At 48.9% G+C, this 11,573-nt stretch overlaps 1 protein-coding gene across 10 annotated transcripts in view; it reads left to right on the forward strand.

Moving 5' to 3' along the window:
• The window catches only part of MYH14 (myosin heavy chain 14), a 91,524-nt gene extending 81,426 nt beyond the window's left edge, over positions 1–10,098 (forward strand). For all 10 annotated transcript variants that reach the window (XM_033129563.1, XM_033129564.1, XM_033129570.1 and 7 more), the window contains 4 exons: positions 3,057–3,265; positions 7,278–7,386; positions 8,880–9,052; positions 9,366–10,098. In XM_033129563.1, coding sequence (XP_032985454.1) covers positions 3,057–3,265; positions 7,278–7,386; positions 8,880–9,052; positions 9,366–9,519 — 645 coding nt within the window. In that variant the 3' untranslated portion in view covers positions 9,520–10,098. The remainder of the gene's footprint in view (positions 1–3,056; positions 3,266–7,277; positions 7,387–8,879; positions 9,053–9,365) is intronic.
• The last annotated feature ends 1,475 nt before the right edge of the window (positions 10,099–11,573 follow it).

Consider the following 11,573-nt stretch of genomic DNA (forward strand, 5'->3'; position numbering starts at 1 on the left):
GCATACAGTTTGCTCGTAGCTAAGAGCAAGTGAAGGCTGAGAAGGAGTGAGTTAAAAAGACAATGGCTAGATGCTCAGTTATGTGCAGTACAACGATTTGTTAAATGGAAAGACTGGGCAAACAGGCAAAAAAATTATTACTGCATTCAGTAATTATATGGGTAGTGGTAGTATTATCATTGTGTTTCTGAAACATTGTGATGTGGGATAAAGTAAATGATTAAAGATGGTATATTCTAAATCTATCATAACCCGTGTCCATAATCTCAGGATCCTCAGCATGTAAGGACCTAGATATAGATGTCATAGAGAAGAATCTAAGTTAAAAACAAAACAAAACAAATCCCTGTAGTCCTGAATTTGACTTGGATATATTCACTCTTGGACGTATGGGGTATTTTATATAGCTCCATCCCATCTCTGTCCACCCAAAAGCCCTAGAAACAATAACCAATCCAGTAGCAGTGAGCATCCCTAGGGCCCAAGGTGTGGTCTAGAAACACCATTTCCCACTTTAAAAGAAACTGGAGCTTCTTTAGAAACTGCTGGTCCCAGATCTGAAGCAAGAAATGAATGCGAGTAGCCTGGAATGTCATGCTTCATTCTGATCAGGTTGCCACAACAAAAGTACCACAGACTGGGCGGCTCAAACAACAGAAATTTATTTCTCACAGTTTGGAGGCTTGGAAGTCCAAGATGAGGGTGCCAGTGAAGTAGGTTTTCTTCCAAGGCCTCTTCTCTTGGTGTGTAGGTGGCCCCCGTCTTGCTGCGTGTGCATGGTGGAGGCGGGGAGAGGGTAAGCTCTCCGGTGTTTTCTCATACGGGCACTAATGCTGTCATGCCGGCCGCAACCTCATGACCTCATGTCGGTGATGTAGGGACCTAATTACCTCCCAAAGGTTCCATCTCACAGATACTATCATATTAGGGGTCAGGGTTTCAACAGATGAATTTTGGAGGGACACAAACATTCAGTCCATACATACCAGTTATCGAGACAGGTAGCTTGGTTATGTCCAAAGCACTTAGAAGTCAATCTAGAGAGGCTCCTGCTGGCCCCAAATGGAGCCATTCAAGCTTCAACAAGGATAATAATCGCAATTGCTTTAAATCCACCAAATCTGTTTAAATCCATGAGTTCACAATATTTTTAAAAATACTAATGAATCACTATTAGTTTCCTAGGGCTGCTGTAAAAAAAATTACACAACCTGGGTGGCTTAAAACAATAGGGACTTTCTCTCTCAGTTCTGGAGGCCAGAAGTCCAATTTCAAGGTGTGTCAGGGTTGGTCCTTCTGAGGGAGAATCTATTCCATGCCTCTCTCCCAGCTCCTGATATTCACCCGCAAGCCTTGGCATTCCTTGGCTTGTAGATACAGCCGATCTCTGCCTCTGTCTTCACAGTCCTCTCTGTGTCTTCTCTCTGTGTCAGTGTCTCCTCTCCTCTTCTTATAAGGACACCAGCCATACTGGATTTAGGGCACACGCTAATCCATTCTGACCCAGTGTTAATTTAACGAATCGCGTCTCCAAAGTCTATTACCAAATAAGGTCTGGATGGGCATGAATTTTTGGAGGGAAACTATTCACCTCAGCATAGTCACCTTCAGAGGATGATAGAGAATCAGTTCATTACCTTTAAAACTCTAAAGAGAAAGAGTTAAGTGTCTTGACCCAACTGCCAATGTGAAGGAAACAGGAGAAACAGAGAAACCTGCTGAATTAGACCATGAGTGTGTAATCAGGAAAATCCAGACTTATAGAAATTCTGCAGGTTAAATGCCTCAGAGTCTTCAACAGATAAAGTTTAAGGAAATAAAAGGGTTGGAGGAGAGAACTGTAGGTTAAAAGAGACTTAAAAGACATACGTATAATTTTTTAAATGAGCAGGATTCAACTATAGAATCTAGGGATGAATCTTTGAGTAATAAAACTCGAAAGAGGGGTAAGGAAGTGATTACCCTAAAAGTCAGGATAATGTGTTGTTTTAGGGGACGGAAGGGTTGCTCTTAGGATGGGTACGTGAAAGGGCTTGTGGAGTGGCCACTTTATCTTTCCTGACCTGGGTGGGGGTGAGAGTGGGGTTTACCTTTCACTAACCCATGAAGCCATATATATGATCCAGTTTTTTACTTTCAGTTTTTTATTTTCCAATAGAACATATTTTTTTTTAAAAGAGCAAATGCTTAGACATTTATATAACTTACAAAGTGATCACGCTGATAAGTCTAGTTCTATAAATGTGTAATCACTATGTTGTACACCTGAAACTAATATAATATTGTATGTCAACTGTAATTGAAAAATAAAAACTTATTTGAAGAAAAGAGTAATAGGTTTTCACAGTAAAAAAAAAAAAGAGCAAGTGCTAATCACCACATTGATGAGTTCCTGTGAGGGTGAAATGAAATAAAGTATGAATCAGACTGATTCTGACTCATTTCCGTGTCCCCAGCACAGGGCCTCGCTCAGAATACGAGCTGAATAAATAAATGGGAGCTATTATTAGGGGTGTGTTTACACATTCTCAATGTAGTAGCTACTGTTTATTGAGCTGGCATGTCTCAGAATGATCCTACATATCACTCATATCAGAACCACCTGAGATGTTTGTGAAAAATGTGGATTCCTGGACCCCACTCCAGACTTGTTGTATCAGAATCTCTGGAGGGTGGGACCCTGCAGTTTGCATGTTCTTCACAAGCTCCCAAAATGATCCTGGTGTAAACAGAAGTGTGATAACCTTTGAAATAGACTCATTCACAATCAGAGGTAGAATTTATAGCATTTAAACAAGTTTGTGATAGTCTTGTGGGCTTATTAAAGTAGCAGAAATCTACCCAAAAGGTTAAAACCCAGGATTGGTACTGCTGTTGGCAGATAAGCCAATTAGGAAAAAATGCACACTCACATTTGTTGAGTACTTATTATGTATCAGGCTTTGTGCTATGCACTTAACAATCATCAACTCACTTAATTTGGGAGGTGCCTGGATTTACCTACCACCTTCCCTCTGAGACTCCACCATAATATCCTGCCTTTCTCACTGCTACAGGTGGAATCACTGACCACAGAGTTGTCAGCCGAGCGCAGTTTCTCAGCCAAGGCTGAGAGTGGGCGGCAGCAGCTGGAGCGGCAGGTCCAGGAGCTCCGGGGGCGCCTGGGTGAGGAGGACGCAGGGGCCCGGGCCCGCCAGAAGATGACCATTGCTGCTCTTGAGTCTAAGCTGGCCCAGGCTGAGGAGCAGCTGGAGCAGGAGAGCAGGTAGGTGCGAGGAGGGTATGGCTGGAGGTGACCTTCACATTCTGGTCTATGAGATGAAGGGGAGCTGTGTTACAAACACCTGGTTTAGGAACATCCCAAAGGCATAATATTAATGGTTGCTGATTTACTATATCATTTAAGATGCTTTGGTCTGCAAGTACCTGCACTCTACTAAGAGTATATTTAAACTGTGATGTAGCAGTTAGCTACAGCTGCATAACAAACCATCCTAAAATTTAGTGGTTTAAAACAATAACTCTTTGTTATTGCTCATGAGTCTTTGGACTGGCTGGTAGGTTCTGCTGATCTGAGCTTAGTGGGCCTCACTCATCAATCATTGCTCACCTGAAGGTCAGCTACATGGGTTTGCTAATCTTGGCTGGGCTCTCAGATGTCTAAGGTCTCGCCTGGGACAAGTAGGCTAACTTGTCCCTGCTCCAGGCTGACCCAGGATTGTTCACATGGCAGAGTCAAGGTTCCAAGAGTGAGAGAAAGTGTTAAAGGCTTCTTAGAGCCTACACTTAGAACTGGTACAATGTCACTTCTACCATATCCTGTCACTAAAGCAAGGCATGTGGCCAGCTCAGATTTAAGGGAATGGAGAGGTGGACTCTGCCTCTTGATGGGAGCAGCTGCAAAGTCATATTGTAAAGGGTGTGGATACAGGAAGGGGTGAGAATTGAGGCCAGTTCTGTCATTAATACATCACAAAGGATTTATTTTTCTCACATGATAAGAAGTCCAGAGCTGGACAGCTGAAGGATGGCAGGGTTCTGGGTTAATATCTGTGTAGTTCCCTTGGTCTTTCCCTCTTGGTCACAAAATGTCTGCACTTGTACCAAACATCACACCCATACATCCATGTTCAAAGCCAGGAAGTAGCAGCAGTGTGGGACTGAGAGCATTTCCATCTCCAGTCTTTGAAACAACCAGGAACACCTCCCAACATTTCCACTGTGCTAACAAAACTAGCAGAATACTTACTACTAAGCCTAATAAATATCACTCTTCCAATACAATAGATTTTTCTCCTGCTCCATACTATTTATAACTTTTTAATAGTTACTATTTAGTAACTGTTTAATAATAACTTATTATATCTCAGATACTGAACTACTTGTATGTACATGTGTGAATCACAATCCTTGTGAGAGAAGGGCCGTTACTATCCCTCTTTTTTTTTTTTTTTTTAAGATTTTATTGGGGAAGGGGAACAGGACTTTATTGGGGAACAGTGTGTACTTCCAGGACTTTTTTCCAAGTCAAGTTGTCCTTTCAGTCTTAGTTGTGGAGGGCGCAGCTCAGCTCCAGGTCCAGTTGCCATCCCTTGCCGGAGTCGAATCGGTAACCTTGTAGTTGAGAGGATGCACTTCAACTAACTGAGCCATCCGGGAGCTCAGTGGCAGCTCAGCTCAAGGTGCCTTGTTCAATCTTAGTTGCAGGGGATGGAGCCCACCATCCCTTGCAGGACTCGAGGAGTTGAACTGGCAACCTTGTGGTTGAGAGCCCACTGGCCCATGTGGGAATTGAACTGGCAGCCTTTGGAGTTAGGAGCACGGAGCTCCAACCGCCTGAGCCACCAGGCCGGCTTATCCCTCTTTCATATACAGAAAACTGAGGCAAAGATGGGCTATAAATCTTGGGTGCCTGACCTGTAATTCAGCATCTCTACCATCACCTGGTGGAGAAGAGTGTTGTTTTATACCAAAAGGTATATAAGGTTCCCTTTTGCTTTTATTCAACAAACATGTATTAAGAGTGTACTGCTTACCTTCCCATGCCTGGACACTGGGGAAATGATGAACTATAAGACATAGTGAGTCCTTGCCTGAATGAAAGTCATGGTCAAGTGAGATTCCTCACCTGAGGTAGACTCAGGAGTTATCTTTATCACTGAGTTTCTGTATATCCCTCCTTTCAGACCCAGGCCTGTCCGCTAACCTAACAAGGAGAAAGACTTATGAGCTGGACATGACAACAAAGGGGAGATCCTATGAACTAGTAGGGTTGGGGACCACAGTTGAAGGAGAAGCTGGATCAGCCCGAGATGGCATGGTTTTGGAAGGTTTCCTGAAGGAGGAGACATTTGAGCTGAGCCTGAGGAGTGACAAGATTTCCAGAACACAGGGTCCCAAGCAGAGCAGCAGCCTCGGAGGAACATATGGGAGACATCAGGGCATTTGCAGGAGTTGTGATTGGTCCTAGGAGTCTGCGACTTAGGAGAGGGATTGGGGAGCAAGAGCGTTGAATGCCAGGCTGAGGAACTCTGTCCTCGGGGTGATGGGGAGCCACAGAAGGCTGTGAGCTTGGGTGGGACAGGGCCAGTGCTAGGTATAGGAAAAGCTCCTTGGGACCAAGTTGAGAACAGACTCGAGGAGAAACACTGGGAGCTGGGAGGTCAGGGAGAAGGCTGGATTATAGTCCAGGTGGAAGAAGATGAGCCCTGGGCTGGGGCTGGGGCTCGGGCCATGAGAATGGACAGGAGGGGATGAAAAGGAGAAAGTCAGGAGCAGAAGGGATAGAGCTGGGGGCTAGTGGGCTGTTGGAGGTGTAGGGGGAAGAGGACAATGTTTGGGGTTAAAGCCTGGTAACTGGGGAAATGTTGGGGGTTGGGGAAAGTTGTTGAATTCATTGGGGAACATGCTAAGAGTGAGAGGCACAGGCCGAAGGAACTGGCCCCAGAGGTTCATGGGAGAAGTTGTTCTTGTCCATGGGGCTTCCCAAGGGCCCAGGGCCTCATGAGAAATGTAGTTTGAAGTCTCTGGGGAGGCTTTCCAGAGGGTGATGGATATACCGTCTGAGTTCCCCCTCCCCCATTATACAAAGAAACTGAGGTTCAGAGGATGTTAGTGACTTGCTCAAAGTCCTCCTGAGAGCCAGAAGTGGCCAGCTGATCAGTAGCTAAGGTAGTGTCCCCACTGCATCCCTCTCCATGGCTCACTATCCTCCCACTTCCACCAGACCCATGCCTGCCTCTCAGCACATTTGGGGCTGCCATGTCCCTTGTGGCTGCTGAGCACTGCCCATCTCTAGGGCCCTCATTACATGGACTTCACCCTAGGTGTGATGGTCTTTGCAGGAGAGGGTGGACGAGCAGGGGCCTTGGGGATGAGGAACTTTGAGCCAGGAGGGAAAGGACTTGACAGGAGAGAGGAGGTGAGGATAGCTCCAGGTGTCTGGCCTGCAGATCTAAGTTGATCACACGGAATTGGGAGGAGGAGCAGGTCTGGGAGAAGGCACTGAGCCCAGTGGGGAACGTGAGGGGTGTGCAGAATCTATTGATGGCCAAGGCTGGAGGCTGGAGGCTGGAGCTCAGGAGACAGATTTAGCATACACCAACTTGTTCATTGTTGTGGAAACCTGGGCACAGATGAGTTTGTCCAGGGAAGGTGTGTTAAGAAAATAGCAAAGAGGATGGAGCTTTGGGCTTCGAGAGTGTTCCACAGACACATAGAGCCAGAGTAGGAAATTGAGAAGAAAAAGACAGAGGAAGAAAGAAAATTCCAGACCAGGTGGAGGGAAGGTCAGGTGGGAGAGGAAGAGGCCTGAGCTGGGAGCTAGGGTGGTGAGGATAGAAAGGAGGGGACAGGACAGTGTTCAGGGGGCCATGGGACAGGGTTTGGGTACTGACAAGCTGTGGGTGGCAAAGGAGAGAAAAGGAGTGAGCACAGTGCCCAGTGGTCTGGTGGTCTGGTGACTGGCAGGCAGTGGGTCCCTGAGAGGAGGATTAGAGGAAATACAGTTGAGTGTGAGGGATCTAGTGGGATATGGAAACTGGTGGAGACATGGAGACATTTTTAGGAGTATCTTAGTAGAAGCCAAGGACGTAGGTCCCCTGAAGTGGCGGAGCCTGGGTGCCAGTGTCTGGCCTAAGTAGATTGTGGGAGTCATTAGGGGTGGGAAAGAGGGAAGAGGCCAGTTCAAGAACAGGATGGCAGCCACTGGACAAGTCCAAGAGGACAGAACCCCAGGGAGCACCTGTCCTGATTCTCCCCTTCATGCTTCTCTTCAGGGAGCGCATCCTCTCCGGCAAGCTGGTGCGTCGGGCTGAGAAACGGCTTAAAGATGTGGTGCTCCAGGTGGAGGAGGAGCGGAGGGTGGCTGACCAGCTCAGGGACCAGGTGAGTAGCTGATGTCCCTGGGGACATCAGTGGAGGGTTGGATCACTGCTGGAGAAATAGCGCATGTGGTCTCTGGAGGCGGTGAGTTCCCATCACAAGAGGCAGCATGCAGGTGTGGGACTGGAACTGCGTGTAGATACCATCCTGGGGCTTGGTACCATCCACAGAGAGCTGGAATCTGACTTTGCCATGCATAAATTCTGAAATCTAGGCAAACTGAGCTTTCTAGGAGTTAAGACTGCCAAGGAGAGGGAAGAAGTTACACCCTACCCAGAGGCTAGGCCGGGGCTAAAATAACAGCACACACAGTGTTTATTGAATGCTTTTAGTGTGCCAGGCACTCCGCTTAAGACATAATGTATAGTACATTTAATTCTCATCAGAACGGTATGGGAGTGTACTGTTATTTCTCCCTCGCATTCAGTTGAGAAAGCTGAGACACAGAAAGGTAAAGCATCTTGCTCAAAATTATTTAGCTAATAAGAGAAGGAACCAGAGTTCAAACTGTAGCACTCTGGCTGCAGCCTCTGTGCCCTTAATTATTTATTGAACAGTTACTGTGTCCCAATCTCTGTGCTACTTCCTTTTTAAAAAAATACATACTTGCATTCTGTTGCCAGCCCCATTTCACAAGTGAAGAAATGCAACCTTTAAAAGAGGATGTATAATAATTTGCACCAAAGTCATACCATGTTTCCTCGAAAATAAGACCTAACTGGACAATCAGCTCTAATGCGTCTTTTGGAGCAAAAATCAATATAAGACCTTGTCTTATTTTACTATAATAGAAGACCTGGTCTTATCTAACATAAGACCGGGTCTCATATTAATTTTTGCTCCAAAAGATGCATTAGAGCTGATTGTCTGGTTAGGTCTTATTTTCGGGGAAACACAGTAGTTAGTAGAGACAGAGCCTGGATGAATCCCAGGTTAACCTGGCTCTAGATAGCATCACTGTGCCCTTAAAAGCTCAGCTGTGTTTTTTTTCACCATTCATTTCATAAACAATGAATGTGCACTCACCATGTTCCAGGCATTATGCTAGGCATTGGAGATATGGCTGTGATGAGACAGGGAAGGTCCGTGCCCTCACAGAGCTCACATTTGCAGCATAGGAAAAGAAAGACATAATGAACTTATTAACAAGCAAAGATAATTACAAATTGTGACAAGGACTATGAAGAAAAAAGGGAATGAAGAGCGAAGGAGACATGGAGGATTGGGGACTCCTCTTTAGATCGTGGGGGGGGCGGGTCAGAGAGACCCCTGAGGGGGTGGCATTTAATTGAGACCAGAAGGGTGGGGAAGAGCCAGGCAAAGGGAACAGCAAGTGGAAAGGCCTTGGGGTACGGAAATAAGAATGGTGAGTTCAGAGCAAAAAGAATACCAGTATGGCTAGAGAGAAGAATGGGGTGGGGGGAAGGTTAAGTGATAAGAATGAGGGATAAGGACAGTACCCAGAGACATGACCCAACCTCCCTGCTCCCTGCAAGCTGGAGAAGGGGAACCTTCGAGTGAAGCAGCTGAAGCGGCAGCTGGAGGAGGCCGAGGAAGAGGCATCCAGAGCTCAGGCGGGTCGCCGGAGGCTGCAGCGTGAGCTGGAAGATGTCACAGAGTCTGCTGAGTCCATGAACCGTGAGGTGACCACACTGAGGAACCGGCTCCGGTATGGCCACCCCATGCATATGATGGATCCTCCATCAACCCATTCCCCAGCTCTCTCTGTCCCTCTGTCTTCTTATCTCTCTCTGTCCCTCTCTCTCTCTGTCTCTCCACTTCTCTGTCCCCCAGTTTCTCTCTATCCCTCTGCCCCTCCATGTCTCTCTGCCCTCACACTGGCCCTCTGCCCTTTTGTCTATTTCTCCCTGTCTCTTCCCCCCTCCCCAATTTTATTATCTCTCCACATCTCCCTATGTCTCACTCTTCTCTCTGCTCCCCTCATTTAATCTCTGTCTCCTGGTCTGTCCTTCTCCCCGCAGACGTGGACCCCTCACCCTCACCACCCGCACCGTGCGCCAGGTCTTCCGACTGGAGGAAGGCATGGCATCAGACGAAGAGGCCGAAGAGGCAGAGCCAGGGTCTGGGCCGCAGCCCCCTGAGCCTGATGGGCCCCCCGAAGCCCAGCCCCTGTGACCCCTCCCCGTCCCCAGCCACCAGTCCCTCCCTTCCTGGCCCCGGTGGGTGCTAGTACCATGAACCCACCCTGTGGCTTCGTGCACTTTGGAAATGGCGCCACCTGCTGGCACCACAGCACATATCAACCCCACCTGGAGGGACCCCCGAGACCTCCAGTGAACCCCGGAACACAGAGGAGCAGGGGAGCAAGGACAGGGGCTCTCGCTGGGAAGGAAATTCGGATGTAGTTGGCACACTGTGGTCCCATCCAGCTCCCATCCTTCTTTCAATTGTTAATGGTCTTTATTAGGAAGGGAGCATGCTCCCCTGCCCTCCTCAGCCAGGGCTCCCACTGGCCTCTCCTCCTCCTGCCTCCTCTCTTTCCACCACCCCCTTCCCCCTCCCAGGCCTCCACTAGCCTTTGATTCTTACAGAGGGGCGGGATGAGGGTGCCCTTTTCCTCTCCCACACTCTGCCCTCCCTTCTGGTTGCTCTTGTGTGATCACAATTCAGTTGGTATCCCGTGCCGGCTGGAGGAATCTTCTTGACCCTCCCAGCCTCCAGCTCTGGCAGAAATAAACTCCAGCTTCGAAAGGACCCGATGAAGCGGTGTGTGTTCCTGCAGGGGGGTCTCTGGTGGGCCCAGATGGGCATTGGCTCCTTCTGCTTGCTGGGGTGCAGTAGGGTGGTCTGATTCTGATTAGTTGGCCAGGGTACATGGAATACCCTCCAAGGTATTCCCTCATTACTCAGATGAAGAGACTGAGGCTCAGAGCTGTGCTGTCCCTGGCTCCAAACCTCCCAGTCAGTGAGTGGCAGAAGGGGTGCAGCACTCTGGCTGACCCTCAAGTCTTAGCAAAACAATGAAAGTAGTGACTGTGGAGCCATTTGTTGAGTCACGACCATTTGTTTTAGCTGTGTTACACACAGGAAGTTTGTCTCAACTCAGCACAGCCACAAGAGGCAGGGATCGCATTGCTTTCCAGCACCTAGGACAGTGCCTAGCACCTCCTTGGCATTCATATATTTGCTGAATGACTAGATCACCCCCTCCCACCCTTCTGGAGATGGGAACAAGCCCAGAGAGGTTGAGAGACTTGCCCAAGGACACACAGCTACTAAGAAGTTGAACCCACACAGACTGGCTTCAGAGTCAGGGATACAGGGCGTGCAGCCCTCAGCCCCAGTGCACACTGGGGACCCAGGTCCACTCCTTCCCTGGGGACTAGTCACCCTAACCTAGGAGTTCACATCACCCAGCTGCCCTCAGACTTTCCAGCGAGGGGTGTAGACAGGCACTCACCCCAAATCAAGGGGATGTTCATACCCTTGCCACTTTAATCCAACCCCTCTTGCCACTTTACCCCCAAAGCTCTCCTGCCTCAATTGGGAGACCTTCCCAGCAGACAAACAGGAGGCAACTTTTAAATGAAAAGGAAACTTTAATTTTGGTGGGGAATGAGAGGGTGGGTGGGAAAGGGGCATGACACTGTTTCTTTGGGGAGGGGGGGTGACATGCGGCAGCTTCTGCATTGGGCAGTTCATGCACCCAGGATGGGCGTGGGGGAGGCTTGGGGGAGGGACGGTGTCGACCCCTCCCTCCCTGCCCTGGGGGTGGGCTGAGAAGACCCGCCGTTAGCACCAGAGTTGGACGATTTGCAGACCTCCCCTCCCCACACTGACTCCGGACACCCGCCCCCATCCCTGAGAGCGCCCCCTTGCCACCCCCCACCCCCCACGTCGACAGGCCAGGCCCGCCCCGCCCACATTTGAGTGAGAGAAACTTATTGCTGTGTATGTGTGTTGGGGAGGGGGAGCCGCTGAGCTCAGGAAGACCCCCACCATTCATTCCTCCCCTATCGCCCCGCCCCCTGCCCCGGTGTCCATGCGTCCGGGAACGCCGGGGGGCACGACATGCGAGTGGGGAGCGCGTCATGCAGCGCATGCGTGTAGTTGCGGGCACCCGGGCGGCTGGGGGAGTGGAGGGAGGGAAGCCGGACTTGAACGTCGTCCCTAGAGCTCCCTCTCTCTCCATCCTGGAATTCCCACACTTTTGTTGATTTGGGGGATGA

This window comes from Rhinolophus ferrumequinum, chromosome 15 (genome assembly GCF_004115265.2).
Source record: "Rhinolophus ferrumequinum isolate MPI-CBG mRhiFer1 chromosome 15, mRhiFer1_v1.p, whole genome shotgun sequence".
NCBI classification, from domain to species: Eukaryota; Metazoa; Chordata; class Mammalia; order Chiroptera; family Rhinolophidae; genus Rhinolophus; species Rhinolophus ferrumequinum.